Source organism: Zalophus californianus, chromosome 16, assembly GCF_009762305.2.
Source record: "Zalophus californianus isolate mZalCal1 chromosome 16, mZalCal1.pri.v2, whole genome shotgun sequence".
Taxonomy (NCBI): Eukaryota; Metazoa; Chordata; class Mammalia; order Carnivora; family Otariidae; genus Zalophus; species Zalophus californianus.
In genome coordinates, this window is record NC_045610.1 from 10,392,521 (window position 1) to 10,411,081 (window position 18,561).

At 46.6% G+C, this 18,561-nt stretch overlaps 1 protein-coding gene across 2 annotated transcripts in view; it reads right to left on the bottom strand.

The window, feature by feature from the left end:
• Nucleotides 1–18,561, bottom strand: part of SPECC1 (sperm antigen with calponin homology and coiled-coil domains 1) — a 200,088-nt gene that overhangs the window by 53,013 nt on the left and 128,514 nt on the right. For both annotated transcript variants that reach the window (XM_035724673.1, XM_027624697.2), the window contains 3 exons: nt 17,353–17,434; nt 14,017–14,173; nt 9,439–9,541 (listed from right to left, as the gene is read on the bottom strand). In XM_035724673.1, the coding sequence (XP_035580566.1) occupies nt 9,439–9,541; nt 14,017–14,173; nt 17,353–17,434 (342 nt within the window). The remainder of the gene's footprint in view (nt 1–9,438; nt 9,542–14,016; nt 14,174–17,352; nt 17,435–18,561) is intronic.

The window sequence follows — 18,561 nt, forward strand, 5'->3', positions numbered from 1 at the left end:
CATCACTTAAAAAAAAAACCTGATGTAGTAAGCAAAGAAATGACATCTCCTCCTTTTATTTGTATTTCTTTGATTACAAGTGAGAATGAACACTTTGCTTAAAATTTTAAAAATAATTTTAAATGATTAATAATTATTAAAATAATAAATTAATACTTTTTGGCTATTTGGGGCGCCTGGATGGCTCAGTCGGTTAAGCGTCTGCCTTCAGTTCAGGTCATGATCTTGGAGTCCTGGGATCGAGTCCCACATCGGGCTCCCTGCTCAGCGGGGAGTCCGCTTCCCCCTCTGCCCCTCCCCCTGATCATGCTCTCTCTCTCTCATAAAAAAAATAATAAAAACTTAAAAAAAATAAGATTCTTTCTTTCACTCTGCCCCTCCCCCTCGCTCGCTCTAAAAAAAATTAAAAAAATTTTTTTTGGCTCTTTATAACTATCATGCATAGTTAAGCGCTTAAAATTTTTTTTTTTAATTTACATGGAGTTCGCCACATTGAGCTCAAGGCCCTGCAGCCATGAAGGGAAGGTATTCAAAGCTCCAGGAAGACAAGATGATCACTAACGCCCTTAGAGACCTGGCAGGGATGCAAGGGAACAATCAGGGCAAAGGGGTGCATGACTTTAGGTGTCACCAGCTACTCTCCTCTGGGGCACGGCAAAGGCCAAGCTACCACCCCTCCTTTCGCACTTAAACTCCCGCCCAGAAGCCTTGAGCCCCTTTTCCACTGGGAATGAACCCATGATCTATTCTCCAGTCTGGTCCCGACCCACCCTGTACCTTGCCCACCGTCATGCCCAGCCTGCCTTCCGTCCCTCCTTCTGCCCCAACAACCTCTTGCGCTCACGGCTCCCTCTGCCTGGCATTCCTTCTACCTCATCTCAACGGAGCTGGCTCTTCCTGTCATTCTGGGCTGAGGGGACCCATCATCCTCGGCAGCCCTTCCCGACCGAGGCTGCCCCCGGTCACCCCGCACTGCTGCTCTGCGCGGTCCTTGGGCCTGTTCCCCTGGCCCTTCTCTTCTCTTTCTTTGTCGGCTGCCCACTTTGCTGTCTGTCTAGACCTGGTTGCTGAGCACAGTATCCAGCAGGTGTTTTTGCTGAGAATATTTGCTGAGAATATGCACGTTTTTATAAAACTCAGTTTGGTGACCCCCACACCCCAACCTTGGACTAAAGCTAGTCTGATCATCCCTTGATCAATATTCATCGACTGACTGTCCTGGTCACCGTTGGAGGTGTCCCACGATGTTCTCCCAGAAACTGCCAGGAGCCTTCTCCTGTATGCCACACCGCTCCTCAGCCTGACGCCACACCGCTCCTCAGCCTGACGCCACGCGGCTCCTCAGCCTGACGCCACGCGGCTCCTCGGGCTGACTCCACACGGCTCCTCAGCCTGACATCACACCGCTCCTCGGCCTGACGCCACACGGCTCCTCAGCCTGACGCCACACCGCTCCTCAGCCTGACGCCACGCGGCTCCTCAGCCTGACGCCACACGGCTCCTCGGGCTGACTCCACACGGCTCCTCAGCCTGACATCACACCGCTCCTCAGCCTGACGCCACACGGCTCCTCGGGCTGACTCCACACGGCTCCTCGGCCTGACGCCACACGGCTCCTCGGCCTGACGCCACACCGCTCCTCAGGCTGACGCCACACGACTCCTCAGCCTGACGCCAGACGGCTCCTCAGCCTCCTCAGCCTGACGCCACACGGCTCCTCGGCCTGACGCCACACCGCTCCTCGGCCTGACGCCACACGGTTCCTCGGCCTGACGCCACACGGCTCCTCGGCCTGACGCCACACGGCTCCTCGGCCTGACGCCACACCGCTCCTCGGCCTGACGCCACACGGTTCCTCGGCCTGACGCCACACGGCTCCTCGGCCTGATGCCACACGGCTCAGCCTGACACCACACGGCTCCTCAGCCTGAAGCCACACGGCTCCTCAGCCTGACGCCACAAGGCTCCTCAGGCTGACGCCACACCGCTCCTCAGCCTGACGCCACACCGCTCCTCAGGCTGACGCCACACCGCTCCTCAGCCTGACGCCACACGGCTCCTCAGCCTCCTCAGCCTGACGCCACACCGCTCCTCAGCCTGACGCCACACGGCTCCTCATCCTGACGCCACACGGCTCCTCAGCCTGATGCCACCCGGCTCCTAAGGTCCTCAGTGCTTGTCACCTTGCTCCTGCGGTCTCAGGGCTTGTGAAGTAAAATGAGAAGCCCCTCCAACTTTGATCCAGCTTCAGTTAAAATTAAAAGATAAAATGTGAATCACAACGCTACGTGATGGGATGATTTGGGAAAAAACAGTGTTGCTGACAACTAGATTTTCTTACTGAACTGTCTTACTTAAATTACCTTAGTAAACATAAGGAAGAGATAACTAGAAGATATTTATATGCCAGTGGATAGAGAAGCGTTGTGAAGAAAAACACTAGAAATCTGGGCAAAGGTCTTATTTGAGTTTAAACCCATGGAGCTCCTGTTACTGTCAGAAATGTTATTTCATTCAGTTTCCTGAGAAGGAGGAAGGAGCTCCCTTGGCTATTCAACTATTCACCAAAAGCTTCTGGTTTAATCTCTCAGGAATTAAAGCCTTTTACTAAGAAGCATACTTTGGCAACAAAGCTTTTGAGAGAGGTTACAAGATACTTATCAACATACAGAATATGTTATCAGAAAATGGAGGTTCACTTAAGCAAGAAATGAACTCGACAGACTTGAGATAAATAACCCACTGCTCGCTCACTCTCTCTCTTTACATATGTGTGGTGTGGATTTTTCTCATTTGTCAGAAAATTTCAGAATCGTTAGGTCTTGGAGAGTTTGAAATAGCAATGCCTCTGGCAAATCCAAACCCAACCATGAAACTTGTTCTCCATAGTGTCTGTGGGCCAAGGGGAACTTTCTAGCGCTAAGGCTTTGGGAGTGCTGAAGTCCTACCAATAACCAGAAAACACTATGGGGGGCGCCCCGCAGTTGTGAAGTCAACCAGTTTTGCGCTGGGGTATCCTCTGTCGTTTCCCTTCCCGTCCTGAAGCCCGCAGACCTCAGCGAGGCTAAGGATGATCAGTGTGCTTGGCCTTCTGCCCTCTCTTCGCTGAGGGACCTGACCTGGGACGCACTCTGATGAGTGGGTGGAATTCAGCTGTAAATCTCTGCAGAGTCCTTGTCCCTCCCAAGAAGGGTGATGAGGCACAGCCACCCCACATGTCAGCAGGTGGCCCCTTGGCTGTGTTCCTAGGGCCCTGCCGTGCCCTGGCCAGTGTGGTCAACACCGGTGATTCGGTCAAGGTCCCAGAGCAAATTCAAAAGGATGAGTTCTGCCAACACCCTGAGTGAACTTGAAGCTTAGGGAAGCTGGTTCTGGCCCAGGGCCTCCAGGGAAGAGCCCAGCTGAGCTCACCAGGGCTTCTGACCCACAAAGTGGTGAGCTAATAATAAATGGGTGTCGTTTTGGCCACTAACGTACTAAATCATAGCAACAGAAAACTAAAAGAGTGGGGTGGCTGGGATCACAAGGTAACAGAGAGAATCCCATAGTTTCTTCTTCAGGGTCGGATTACTTATTATTCCTGGATGATAAACCAATGACGTCTTCTTCAAGACATTAGTGTTCCCATGGTTCACGTCTGTTGGTGCTTCTAATTTTTTACAACACACAGGCTTTTGGCAAGTTGAGATCCAGAACCGAAAGGGTTTTCTTCGATGGAGGCGAGACTTTTAGATCCGAGGTTCTCAAGGCTGCCTGCACATCAGCAGGACTGAGGCCCAGGATCCCTGCTCGGGAGATTGCAATTCCTGAGATGGCTCAACTGACACCTGATCTCAAGCTACATCACGCCAGACTTCTGACCTCTAAGTCATTGTGATGTGCAGGCAGCCTTGAGAATGATCCCTGGGCAGCAACATTCTAAGACACCCCCATGCTCTCTACTCCCTGGTGTGTCTTCCTTGATCCCTTGATCACGTTATGTCATGTGGCAAAAGGATCTGACAGACGGAATTAAGCTTGCTAATGACCTGGCCCTAAAACAGGGAGAGTCTCTGGGTGGGCCTAACCTCATCACATGAGGCTTTATTTATTTATTTAAAAAATTTTTTTTAAGGATTTTATTTGAGAGAAAGAGAGAGCACAAGCGAGGGCAGCGGAAGGCAGAGAGAGAACCAGGCTCCCCACTGAGCAGGGAGCCTGCTGTGGGGCTCCATCTCAGGATTCTGAGATCATGACCTGAGATGAAGGCAGCCACTTAACCAACTGAGCCACCCAGGCGCCCCGAGGCCTTATTTAAAGCAGAATTTTCTCAACCTGGAGGCAGAAGTCAGAGAGCCAAAGCATCAACATGAGCGGGATGTGATGGCCACTGGTGACTGAAGATGGAGGGGGCCACACGGAAAGAACCTGAGCAGCCTCCAGTTGCTGGGCGTGACCCTGGCTGACACCTGACGAGAAAACGGGGGCCTCCGTCTTACAGCCACAGGGAACCTGTCACCAGCCTGAAAGACACCGGTGGATTCTTCCCCAGAGCCTCCAAGGTGAGAACATGGCTCAGCTGACACCAGATTTCAAGCTACATCGTGCTGGACTTCTGACCTCTAAGAACTGTGAGCCCACGAACAGGTGTTTTAAGTCACTGAGCCTGGGACTTCGTTACACAGCAAAAGAAAACTATACCAGTGACTTCGAAAGCAATACAAATAATTGGCCATTTCTAGCCAAACTGTTTTCAAATTATATGTCCTATAGGAGGGAACTTAAATATCACTTTACATATTTCTTGTTACTATAACACTACTCTAATGCTTTGACACTTGAAGTCTGAGGCCATTAAAACCTTAAAACTCAGCCAGTTAAAACATGCTAAAAGTTATGGATTCTAGCTTTGGAGAGGTAGGTGAGATGGAGGCAATCCCTACCTATGCCCTCCACCAAATAAATCACCGGTGTTGACCACACTGGCCAGGGCACGGCAGGGCCCTAGGAACACAGCCAAGGGGCCACCTGCTGACATGTGGGGTGGCTGTGCCTCATCACCCTTCTTGGGAGGGACAAGGACTCTGCAGAGATTTACAGCTGAATTCCACCCACCCATCAGAGTGCGTCCCAGGCCAGGTCCCTCAGTGAAGGGAGGGCAGAAGGCCAAGCACACTGATCATCCTTAGCCTCGCTGAGGTCTGAGGGCCTCAGGACAGGGAGAGAAATGACAGAGGACACCCCATTGCCAAACTGGTTGACTTCACAACTGCGGGGTGCCCCCGTAGTGTTTTCTGGGTATTGGTAGGACTTCAGCACTCCCAAAGCCTTAGTGTTAGAAAGTCCTGGTTTCCTTGCTGGCTATCAGCCAGGGACCTCTCTTGGCTCCTGATGGGCCCCCTTCATCTTCAAGGCCACCAGTGGTGCACTGAGTCCTTATGATGCTTCAGAGGAAACTCCGGCTTTTAAAGGGTTCATGTGTTAGGTCTACCCAGATCATCTCCCTTTTGCCATAGATAAGGAGGAGATTATTTAAGGGTGAGGGTTACTGGGGGTCTTTCTTAGAATTCTGCCTATCACATCCACCATCTTGTCTCCTGGCCCCCTTGAGAACCCTTTCTGGTATTTACATGAGAGATGCAAATTTCTGTCATAACCCCAAAGAAGGAATTAAAAGCAGATTAAAAAAGGGAGATATGTAGGGTTCCATGGGTCCGATCTAACCTTGGCTCGGGATATAGTTAATAGGCAGCCTGCAGACTTGAGAGTAATTTGCAAGGCCTTCCTGGAAGCCTGACTTAAAAAAAAAAAAAAAAAAAGTCCAAGGAAATGTGAGTTCACTAGAATGTCTAGAAAGGTCTCCTCCTTGCTGAGAGCCACTTCAAGCCCAGTGCGGGCCTCACGCTGGAGTGTGTGTTCGTGTTCCTGGATCTCAGTCCTGGGGCTACCTCAACATGCCCAAAGCTCAACCTGGGGCTCAGCAGTGGGTGTGACCCACTGTTCTAACTTTTCAGAGCTGCCACCCCATGATACTTAAATTCCAACTGACGCAGTTGCTAAAGTGATGATGTCCTCATTCCGACCTTCCAAGCTTAGTACCTGGCATGGGATAAACCTTGATGAAAAGATGCAAGTCTTCTTTCCCTTCCTCAGGGAAGGTGAGCCACTGCTCAAATGTCACCTCCCTGACCTTCGTATGACAGTGGTGTTCAGACACCCAGCACTCCTAAGCCTCCTACCCCGACTTTTCTCCACGGTACACTCTAATATAGTATGTATTTTACTTCTTAATTTGAATCGTCAGTCCCCGTGAAGATGGAAGCTCCACGAGACCAGAGATTCTGCCTGCTTCGTTCGCTCCTGATTTCCCAGAACCTAAAGTATAACGTGGCACCAAACAGGCCCCTCCATAAAAATTCACTGAATTAATATATGGAGAGTTTTGACAGAACCTATCATGCTATACTTTGGTGAGCTAAAAAGAAAGTTCTTTCAAGTGAAAATGCACATGATTACTGGCTTTTTTTTTTTTTTTTTTAACTGAGCTGTCTGAGTTTTCTACAATTTATTTTTGGCTTCCTGAGTCGGAGAGAACAAGCTTCAGAAGGCTTAGGAGGCGTCTCAGACAAACAGGTCTAGACAGAGGATATTTTGTGAGGAGTAAATAAATTAGACACATATGATTTATGTTTCCCTCTAAATTTACAGAGATTTAACAACGAATGAAAAATACTCTTCAGGCAGAATGAGTTTTGGGTTTCATCAAGCGTAAAATGCTTTGAAAACTAGTTCAAGATGTTCACAAAACAAAACAAAACAAAAACTCACTGCAGCAGGAAATATAATTCTCACTCTGATGATGGGAAATAGCTGATTGTATAATCCCTCCCTGCAATCTAATTATAATAACACTACATGCCAAAGGGCCAATTCCTTCTGAAAATTTTAATTGTCTTTTCCTGTCCACCGTGCACTTCCCTTGATCCATTTCTGTAAAGTGGGGACATGACAGCTCAGTCAAGTGTCTGTGACCACGTGTGGCTCAAGCCATGGCCAAGACCTTATTCCTGGCCTTTTTGAGCTTCAGTTTTCTGCCCCTTACCCTAGAGCCTCCTGGAATCAGCTTTCTCTCCCCCACTCCTTAAGGTTTTCCATTTCCTCAGCAGCGTGGCTGACATGCCGAGGGATGCCCTTGTTGGGGTGGCTTGCCTTTATGGGATGGTTTCGACCCTCAGAGTGGGCTGAAGCAGGGAGCGCACAGAGCAGCTAAAGGAGAAAACAATGCATCAGAAACAAAGCTCGTCCTCTGGGAGTCTCTCTTATAAGGGCCATTAACCCGACTAATTTTTTTTCTTTTTTAGCAGGAACCGGGGAAAAAAAAAGGTAATGTCAAAGACAAAAAAACACTTCTATTCTTGGGTAGAATCTGATTTTAAGACCCTTGACTCCTGCTATTACGAAGACAATCCCAGCTCTGCTGCTGCTCAAGTATCAGGGCTGCTCCTGGCTGTTGCTCGGTTCTTTCTTTCTCTGTCCCCGCCCCCCTCAAAGCTTAAGGTTGGGGAAGGAGTGCTGGGGTGCCAGAATCTTCAGAATCTTTAGAAAAGTAGGGTAAACGTATGGGAAAGCAGGGTCTGAGTGGCGAGAAGGGAGGAGATGGCAATTTTATTTTATTTTTAGTATTTAAAATTTATTTATTTATTTACTTACTTACGTAAGTAATCTCTGCACCCAGAGTGGGGCTCGAACTCATGACCCCATGATCAAGAGTCACATGCTCCCCCAACTGAGCCAGTCAGGCACGCTGGAGACGGCAATTTTAAAGAGGGTGGCTATTTAATGGGAAAGGGAACACAATCCACCTTACAGAAGAAAACACCGGAGAACATTTTTGTGTCCTTGGAGCAGACAAAGATTTCTGAAACAGGACGCAAAAAGCACTAACCACTGGGAAAAGACAGATAAATGAGACTTCATTAAAATGAAAGACTCTGTTCAACAAAAAAGCAAAAATTCAAGCCACCCTGGGAGCAGATATTTGCAATACGTCTATCTGACAAAGGACGGGTACCCAGAACATACCAAGAGCTCCTGAAAGCAAGAGGGGAAAGACAGACAATCTGATTTTAAGATGGGCAAGAGACAGGGCGGGCACATCCCCAGAGAGATTACCCAGATGTCCAGTTAGCCTGTGGAAAAGTTCTCAGCCTCATCAGCCAGCAGGAAAGTGCAGATCCCAACCACAGTGAGATACCTCTACACACGTATCCCAAGACTGGTGCTATCAGTGAAAATGCAGAGAAATGATCTCTCCTCACTTGCTGGGGGGAGGCAAACTGTACAACTGTTTCAGAAATCTGTTTGGCACTATCTACCACGCCTGGATATAGGCACACCCGATGGCCCAGTAACTCCATTTCTAGGTGTGGATCCAGAAAGAATGAGCGCACCTGTGTTCTGAGAGACACGCACAAAAACGTACCAGCACCACGTCACGACAGCCCCGGCCTGGAAATAACTCATCTGTCCAGCAAGAATGGAAGGGGTAAACAGGCAATGGGTGTGATCACATAATAGGTTCCAAAGGGGTTAGAAAATGAACGAACTGGATAAGCCTTGATAACTTCACACCATAGGAGAAAGTTGGATGCAGACAGGACAGTTTTTGATTGCATTTATGGAAAGTTCCAGTACAGGCAAAACTAATAGAGCATTCAGGGATGCCTGCTTTTTGTGGAAAACCACGAGGAAAAGAACTGAGGACAACAGTTGTCTTTGGGAGTGGGAAGGGGGTAGGATCAAAAAGTCACACGGAAGGTTTGGGGAAATTGACAATGCTCTATTTCTGGATGGGAGTAGTGACGGCCTGGGTTTTCACTTCATAACAATCCATAAAACTATAATTTATATTTGATGAATTTTTATCTTTCTAGATGATACTTCATATAACAAAGCTTACACTTCTATCAAGTACTACTTCCTCGTGTAACCTTCGCAGAAGACAAATACTGTCCTGATAAACTGAAACTTTAAATGCAAACAGCCCCAAAATAACAGAAAACTTCTGAAGGGCCACCTAAGTGGGGCCTTTGTGTCAATTAGGGAAAGGCACCCTCTTCGGGAAGGTGGTTTGGCAAAAGCTGCCTTCCCTGGACTGAAGCAGCCTGCTGGGCGCAATGCTTGCGGAGTTCATAGCTCCTCTGAGCAAAGAAAAAGCTGGCCCTTCCTGCAGGAGACGCAGACCTGCACTGAGGTCCATGGTTTGTTGAGTGGACTGGCTTTCAGTCCTACTTGCCTCTGTCTGGGCACCACAGCAAACTCTACTACCACTGGCAGCCCTCCCTAGGAGAACGGAAGGACAACAATTATACGCCAAGCGTATGCATGCACAGGACCAATACGGGCATAGGACTGCTGCTGCCCAGGGCTGGCTGGAGGTTGGCCGACGCTGTCACTTACCGCGTAGCCTTCCGTTTTCTTCTGGCACCATTTCAGGAGAGCATTGCGCTTGGAGCCGCCATATTCCCGGGCCAAGGCAGCCAGCGGGTCTCTTCTTTCCACGCTGGTTAGAAAGAAGAGCACAGAGTAAAGAGAAGATGCTAATGTTTAGAACCCTCAAGTATATATGAAATAAATAACTAGATTAGAAAAGCAAAAGTCTAGGTCTATCCAGGGAGACTCAAGAGAAACAACCAAATCAGTCATATCAATGATACATTTCATTTTATGTTTCACGATATGAAAGAAAAATTGAATTGTACATTTCTTGGCTATCGGAAGTCTGGTAAGAGGCTGGTTTTGTTTTGTTTTGTTTTTTAAATCCATCTGTTGGCTCCATCCATCCAGCCCTTTATTTACTTAAGTACAGTATCATTTTAATTAAAGACACTATAGAAAAAAATACTCCGCAAGTTTCAAGGCTTCACCTATGTCTACATAACACATAAAAGGTAGACCGAACGGGCATTTAAAAACACCAGATTGGCTGCTTATGGAGAGGTGCTGGGAAGGGAGATGCACGATGAAAATCAGTAAAAACGACTCAAAAGAGGGTCTTTGCACACACCCAAGGTAGCACTCCTCAGTTTGTGCTACACTAACTCAATTCTGAGCACCTGTTTAGCCAAAGGAAATGATTTTACTAATACACGATAGCATTCCAAGAGCAAAAGCTTTAGGTGTCCCGTTCTCAGTTTGCTGTAGACATCTCTTAATCTTTACACTACCGAAGATTATCCACATACTACCAAGGGATTTAAGATCACACAGTTTCTTCCATGATGACTATCATGAACTGAGAATAATATTCCTCCAGCATTGGAACAGCATGCAGGAGGAGAGCAGAAATAAAACAGTTGATGCATCTCTGGAACATCAACTGTTAATAGGCAACAATTTAAGAGTACATTCACCCCCAAACAACATGGGGATTAGGGGTGCTGACCCTGCACACAGCTGAAAATCCATGTACAACTTTTGAACCCCCCCCACCAAACTTAACTACTAATAGCCCACTTGTGGACAGGAAGCCTTATTGATAACATATAGTTGATGAACACATATTTTGTATGTTATGTATATTGTACACTGTATTCCTACAATAAAGTAAGCTAGAGAAAAGAAAATGTTAAGAAAATCATAAAAAAGAAAAAATAAATATACATTACTGTATTGTATTTGTCAGAAAAAATCCACATATGAGTGGACCCGTGCAATTCGAAACCCGTGAAACAGGATTTACCCCTAGATATATATATCGTCAGAGCACATATTCAAGAATGCTCATAGCAGCACTTTTTTATACTACAAAACTGGAAACAATCAAATGTACATCCTCAGGAAAATAGGTGAACGGTGGTGTATTCATACAATGTAATACTACACAGCAATAAAAACTGATGAATTACAGGTGTATGCAGTAACTTGAACGAACAGCAGGAACAATTCTGAAATAAAAAAAGAAAAAAACCACAACATGTGTCCATGTATATAAAATTTTCAGTGTAGTAATATATTGTTGCTATTGTTTGGGGATACAAGCATACACACTGAGACTGGGAAAGAAAAGCAAAGGACGACATATATCATAGAGACAGTGATGACCTTGGAGTGGGGCAGAGAAGGGGGGCTGACAGGAAATTTCAATGGTAATAATAATTTTCTTTTCCTTAAACTGGAAGGTCGATATCCAGCTGCATTGTTGTTCTTTATGCCTTACACATATTTTATTGTTACTATTTTGTATCATTCTGATACTTAATAAAAATACTTTTTAAAAAAAGATTTTATTTATTTGAGAGAGAGCGAGCGAGCACGAGCGGGGGGAGGGGCAGATGCAGAAGCAGGCTCCCAGGACCCTGGGATCACGACCCGAGCCAAAGGCAGCCGCTTAACTGAATGAGTCACCCAGGCGCCCCTTAATAAAAGTACTTTAAAATATTTTTAAGGAGTAATGGGATGATTCCAGACCTCAGCAATCTGAATTAAGGCAGAGAGATTTTTAAGAGAACGTCATAACTGAATTAAAATTTTTGTGTAATTTGATGGCTATTGTCCCTTGCACCTTGGCATATTTGTCAACTTAAGTCCATGAGAGTTTCTGTGGTCAGAGTCACTGTTAACTATGAAGTTACAGTAACTTTGCCTGTGTTTGTTACTTCATCACTTAGAACTGAATTTCTAGGTCTGACAAACTAGGGAAGATTGAAATGAAGGTTTGGAAAAGAGTTTCTGTATCTGTGGATGCCCAAAATACTAACTGAACAGGTTTCTTTAAAAAATAAGTTTATGAGGGTTCTAGAGGGGAGGGGGGTAGGGGGATGGGTTAGCCTGGTGATGGGCATTGAGGAGGGCACGTTCTGCATGGAGCACTGGGTGTTATGAACAAACAATGAATCATGGAACACTGCACCAAAAACTAATGATGTAATATATGGTGATTAACATAACAATAAAAAAATAAAAAAAAATAAAAAATAAAAAATAAGTTTAAATAGATACCATGCGCTCTCCAAATTAATAATAATAGGATGAGAACTTCCAAAACAAGTGATTTCTATCCTGTCATTTGTTTGTCTCAATGACGTGAATACAAAAATAAAATAACACATTAATCTCCACTAATTTAATCTTTCATGATGAAGGGTATAATATAAATTGCATATTAATATACACATAGCCTTTTTGTACGCATTTCTGGCATAAAGAAAAGAGCAGTTTCAGGAAAGCACTAATTCTGGTCCTTAAAACTAGTTTTGATCACTTAAATCTCCTGTGCATAAACAAGGCTAATATGCAGTATCTGGGGCTTTAAGTTAAATCTCTGAAAGATATGACTTCATCTATTTGGGTCCGAATATAAGCTACACCCAAAGATATGACAAGAGCTGAACTTATTCAGACTTTCATAAAATCCTTTTACAATACTCATAACGGGAGTTAGAATGTTTGTTACATAGCCGTTACTACCAAAGTGGCTAGTTTTGTATATTCATCCATCTACCCATTCCAACGCACCGGCTGGATGCAATGCTGCGTGTGTAGCATGGCCCAGGGGGCCGGGGAAGAGATCAAAGTGTGAGTTGAGATATTTACTGTGTACTAAAGTACAGCCTAAATAAATGGGGACAAAGGCACACACGCGATGCAACAGTGCATTAAATACCCGAATCGGCGTAAGACACGGAAGGCAGAGAAAGGGGGTGTTGATGCCACTCGGGTGGCTCGCTACCACCTCGTGGAAGGTTGTTGTTTTTTTTTTTAATTTTATTTATTTATTCGGAGGGACAGAGAGAGCAAGAGAAAGACAGCACGAGCGGGGAGGACGGGCAGAGGCAGAGGGAGAAGCAGATTCCCCACTGAGCAGGGAACCCGATGCGGGGCTCGATCCCAGGACCCTGGGATCGATGACCTGAGCCGAAGGCAGACGCTTAACCGACTGAGCCACTGGGACACGGGAAGGTTTGACTTTGCAGGGGAAGCACTTAGGAGTGTGAAAGGACAGGAGGGAGACGATTCAGGCCAGGACCCTGTGAGCGGTGGCAAATGCTCGTGTTAGCTGCAGAGGCTGAGAATAAAAGTGGCAGGTGAGCTGGGTGGGGCTAAGCCGCGCAGACCGGAGGGAGCGGAACGAGGAGCGTGGGTGGAAGGGCGCATGACGAGTCACAGGAGGTTTCTGAGAAGGTCTGCACGGGATGCACTCCGTGTTTTCGAAGATGGACTCCACAGGGAGAAGCAGGGGACGAGGGGAGGGTGGGAAGTGGCTGGAGGCGGCTTGCTGGGGTCTGGGGGAGCAGGGGCACTGAAGAGGGAGGATGTGGCAGAGGTGGGAGCCATGCCAGGCCTCTGGTGGCCGCCCTGGCAGTCTCTGTCCCTTCTCGCCCCCACTCCACCTCTCACGTCACTGCTAATGTGCTCTTTCGACGCTGACTTCAAAATGCCCCTCCAATCCTTCCTATACGTCACTGTTTTCCTGGACCACTACTCCAGATCCAAATCCTGCAAACTCAGGGGTTCCCCACTGCTTTACCAAAATGAGTACAAACCTCTAACCATGGCAATGAAGACCATTCGCAAGGGGACTCCAACCCGCCTTTCCAGCCGTGATATCCTGAGCACCTACCCGCCTCCCCAGCAGATACCAGCTGCTGATGGTGTGTCTGCTGGGGCCCCTCCCCTCCTGAAGCCCCCAGGCTAGTCTAACCAAAGGAAACCACCCCCAGCCCCCTGAATGTTGTGCAGAGCTCCTCCGGGGACCCCTGCAGGCCCCCTGGCAGAAATGCTGCCTCCCCGCCTCCAGACTCCTTGACCCAAGTTAACAACCCCCCGCGAGAGTCTGCATGTATTTCTGTTTTTACAGCCCTTTTTTCGCTTTGCACAGTCCTGCTGTCCAGGGCCCTCCTCCCTCACTGAAGGCAGGTACTGTGTCTGGTTTCACTCAGGAAATATACGTCAAGTAAACTGACCACAGGGGGTAAAACAGAAGGAAGACTACAAGGTCATCGGCCCAGTGATGTCTCACTGTATAAAATGTGATACCTGAGTTTGCTCTGTGGTTTCAAGCCCCCGGTGGAAGCGCTCAGCAGCCTCGTGTTCCCGAAGCCCAGAGAAGGGGGTCTGCTCAGAGACTCCAGGGAGGGACTCTTCCGGAGATAAGGGTCCGGTTTCAGGTCCTCACCCCTTCCCTTTAGGAGATCTGTGTGAAGAACAACATAATCACCTATTCCTGAAGAAGAGAAATTTGAATGATCATCACACTTTCTTCTCAAGTACAATAGAATTCTCATTTTCTTCCTAGGTACAAATATGTAATAACTATAGATTTAGAGAGTTTCTGGATTAAGGAATAAAAATGCACATAGGGACATGGCCTTTTCTAGAAAGGATTCTCCAGGCAGGACTGATTGCATAATTCATAGACACAAATGCCAAATTAGCCCCTCATTCAAAAATTAAGAATTTCAAGATGGCACCCGCAGAGCCTTGAGCCAAAGCCCTTCTAAGCACCCTGCCCAGACCCCCACAGAGCCTGCCCTGTTCCCAAGTAAAGCACTTTGTTTTAGTCGATGGGCATCTGAGAGAGACAGAGAGCTGGCAGGAAGATGCCCAATGGGATTTTCAAGTCACAGGTGGCAGCAGACAAAAACCTGGGTACCAAGAATGGTAACGATTTTACAAGAAAAAAAAGCCACTCCAGTCATAGGGTCTGGCTTGCTAAAAATAAGCAAACGTACATTCTTTGAAGGCTCCTCTCTGCTGTTTTAGTAGGAGTCAAAACAGGTTAATGAAACAGGCTGAATCCTCCAGATGATAGTCCCTCAAGGACCACAGGAGCACAGAAATTTCCAGAGTGTCTGGTTTGTATTGACAGAGGCAACAGGCGCTCAGAGGATGGGGTGACTTGCTCAATGCCACACGACAGGCCTCTGTGACCAGGCTGGGCCCACGGTCACCTCCTATGACACCATAAATAGTGATGGAAGAAAACAATACTTGTACGGCTAAGAGCCGCCAATTATGGGGCGTGAAGCAGGGAGTGAGGCTAATGAGCTTGGAAGAGAGGAAAAACAGTGCTTACATCACTAAAGAGAACAACAAAAACAGTGCATTAATCCCGTTTTGGCAGCTTCTGATGACCTCAAAGCTGGCAAGGCTAGCCTGAAAGCAAAGCAGCTTTTACCGTGTAATCCTTTTTTAGTATAGTAGATAGAATCATCCGGGTAGACAGGTGCCTGGTGGGGGCCAAGGGGGAGGGGGCGCTGACAAGGAACTGTTTACTTCAGGGCAAGAGCTACTGTGGTTTGAGCACCAGGATTTAGCGTGTCACTTAAAACCACAGCTTCTTTACACAAAAGGTAAAGTGGGAGGCATAGAGGAGACACAAATATTATGACCGAAAGCTCACCTGGTACACTTCAACGTGGTTAAGATGGTACGTTTTGCGTTACGTGTATTTTAGCCACAATTACAAAAAAAAAAAAAGAAAAAAAAAAAGGCTTGCCTAGGTACACATCACTGTGCACATAACCAAGTTATCCCCAAATTTCCACTACACAGCAAGCGTAGAGAATGCAAATCAGGTGGGTTTCCAACACCCTGTGCTGACCTCCCTTCCATTTCTAGGAAGGGAGTGCTCGGTTTGCACAGAAATATCATGACCTGCTCTGCTGGACTTACTCACCCCTTCTGTTTTTTTCTTATTCTCCTGCCCTTAGACACCATTTCCTTCTTCCTTGGAGTCATTATTATGACTCCAAGTGCTATAAGACACTTTTATCACTTCTTTATGAGGCTGCTGATCAGAGTAATCTCCCGCCTCATTACCAAAAGGCAGCATGGTAGAAAGAATCAGAAGAAATCCTATCCTGGTCCCAGAGCCATTCAAAATCGGGGGGGGGGGGCATTGTAAATCACTTAATCTCTGTAGGGCTTGAATCTCTCACATGTAAAATGCAAGGGATGGGCTAAGGTAGTCTTCAAATTCTCAGTATCAGTGAGTCTAAATATCTCAATATCTTTAAGTCTAAAATCCTCTTGTGCCATGAAAAAGAAAACGAAATTCAGAAGTGGAAAAAAAATAAGGTGGTGAGGTAAAAGACTTTCCAGTCAAAAAGTGAAACTTATCTCATAGAAACAACTGTTTTCAGAATAAACCTATGTTTGACCATAATCTAAAAGAAGAACAGTGGGAATTCCTTTTGCTTCCGTAGCTGTGTTACAGAAATTTGGTGTGACGCTTAAAAACAAGGGATTTCTATCAATGCAACCTGGATTTCTGGCTTTCTTCCAATAGGCACCAGTCAATAATTCATTTAGTGTTCATCTTTTGTGTTGACTTACAACAAGGGCCACAGGGTCATATACACACATTTCTGAGGCATATTTTCGGGACAAGCTTACCACTCCACTCATGCCTCTCTGTTCTGACAGGTGAACTGACGGGAAAGGGAGGAAAAGCTAAGGTGAAGGTCAACCCTTCTGCTCACCCCACACCCGGCTGTGTTCGCTCAGCCCCTGGAGCGATCCTCTGAGGGAGACAGCACTATTTCTGTTTCAGAGAGGATGAAACCACAGCCCAGAGAAGCGGAATAATGGGGGCCAAGCTATAAGCCGACCCGTGTGCCCCCCTCTGTAACTGCGGCTTCACATCGGCCACCAGCACGCAAGGCGCAGGGGTGACAAGGTGACATGGAGGATTGTGGCTTCTAACCACCACGTCATCGTCAGGATCTGGATTTTAAAAATACCCGGAGTAGCAACAGGAGGAGGGCTACATTTAAGGGCAAAGATATCAGCGAAGAGGCATATTTTAGGAATTGTGGAAGCAAGAGACCTTCAGAAGCAGATAAGATTTTTTTCTAAAAATAGTTACTTTTAAAGATGGTAAGATATTCTCTTGAGATCCTGTAAAAAACAAACAAAAAACCTCCCGAAAGCTAGACACTTCTCCCGAACATATTGCACACTGAGAAGTACAGAGGCAGGAAGTAGGATCTAACGTCCAGAACACAAACACACAGAGTCTTAAATGGTTTGAAATAAATGCCATCAACTATTTTTCTAAGCTCGGCTTTGGGTAAAGAAGAAAAGTTAACCTCACAAAATAATGAGTTGAAAGTATTTGCTGTTTTTTGTTTTTCTGTTTTGTTTTGTTTTTCTTTAAGGACTGTATTTATTTCTTTGTCAGAGAGAGAGAGAGAGAGCAAGTACAAGCAGGGGGAGCGGCAGGCAGAGGGGGAAGCAGGCTCCCTGCTGAGCAAGGGGCCGGATGCGGGACTCGATCCCAGGACCCTGGGATCATGACCTGAGCCGAAGGCAGATGCTTAACCGACTGAGCCACCCAGGCATCCAATGCGTTTGTGTTTAAGGTATTACCTGAGAGGGGAAGGTCTGGAAGATCCAAACGCTGAGTCACACCTTTGCTGGCCGGCCGAACGCTGCTGTAGGTTGAATGTCTCTAAAAAACCAAAGGGCACACCAGCAGAGGTGAGCTTGTGACACCAGCAACAGCATAAACAAGGTGTGCGTGTGCGCGCGTCCACGCAACGGCTCTCAAGCTCATCAGAATCACCAGGGGAAGCTTTTAAAACAACTTATTTATTTGAATAGGTAACAGATGCAGTTGACACAATGCTCAAAAAGGCACAGAAAGGCCATATAGTGAGAAGAGTGTCCCTCTGACTCCCATGACCTGGTTCTTCTCTTTGGGGGTAATCATTAGTAGTCAGCTTTGTGAGTACCTTCCTGGAAAATTCTACGTATATTCAAGGGGGTGTGTAAAAATACTGATTTTTAATGGCCAACAGTTATATACGGAAAGATGCTCAACTTCACTCATCATCGGGGAAATGCAAATGAAAAACTACAACGAGATACCACCTGGCACCTGTTAGGAGGGTCATTATTTAAAAAGAGAGAGAGAAAGAGAGAGAGAGGGAAAACAAGTGTGGGCAAAAACGTGGAAAAATTGGAATTTTTGTGCCCTGTTGGCAGGACTAGAAAATGTTGCATCCACAATGGAAAACAGTAGGCGGGTTCCTCAAAAAATTAAAAACAGAGCTCCTGTATGATCCAGCCGTCCCACTTCTGGGTATACCCAAAACAACCGAAGACAGAATCTAGAAGAGATTTTTGCATGCAGCATTAGGCCCAATAGCCAAGTGGTGGGCACAACCTTCACGTCCACGGACCAATGACTTGGATAAACAAAATGTGGTCTGTACACACAATGGAATATCATTCAGCCTTAAAAAGAAGGAAATCCGGTCACACGTGCTACAATGTGAACAAACCTGGGCGGACGGTATCTGTTATGCTGGGAGGGACCGTGTCTGTGGCGGTGGGAGCCTAAAGTGGATGCTAAATTTTGACAGAAGCCGCAGTTCTAGGCAAGCCCTTAGAGAAAGACTTGGCAGAAATAGAAGTCCCTTTCATGGGCCAACTTTTAGATGTTCTGGGAACCTTTCCTGGAAGCGCAGTGGAGACCAGAGTTCTCCCTGTATTCAATTCCTTTCTGCGGGAACGAGCTAGAGTGATTTCCGGTATTTGCAAGCTAATGGTGATACGCTCTCCTGTGGGAAGAGC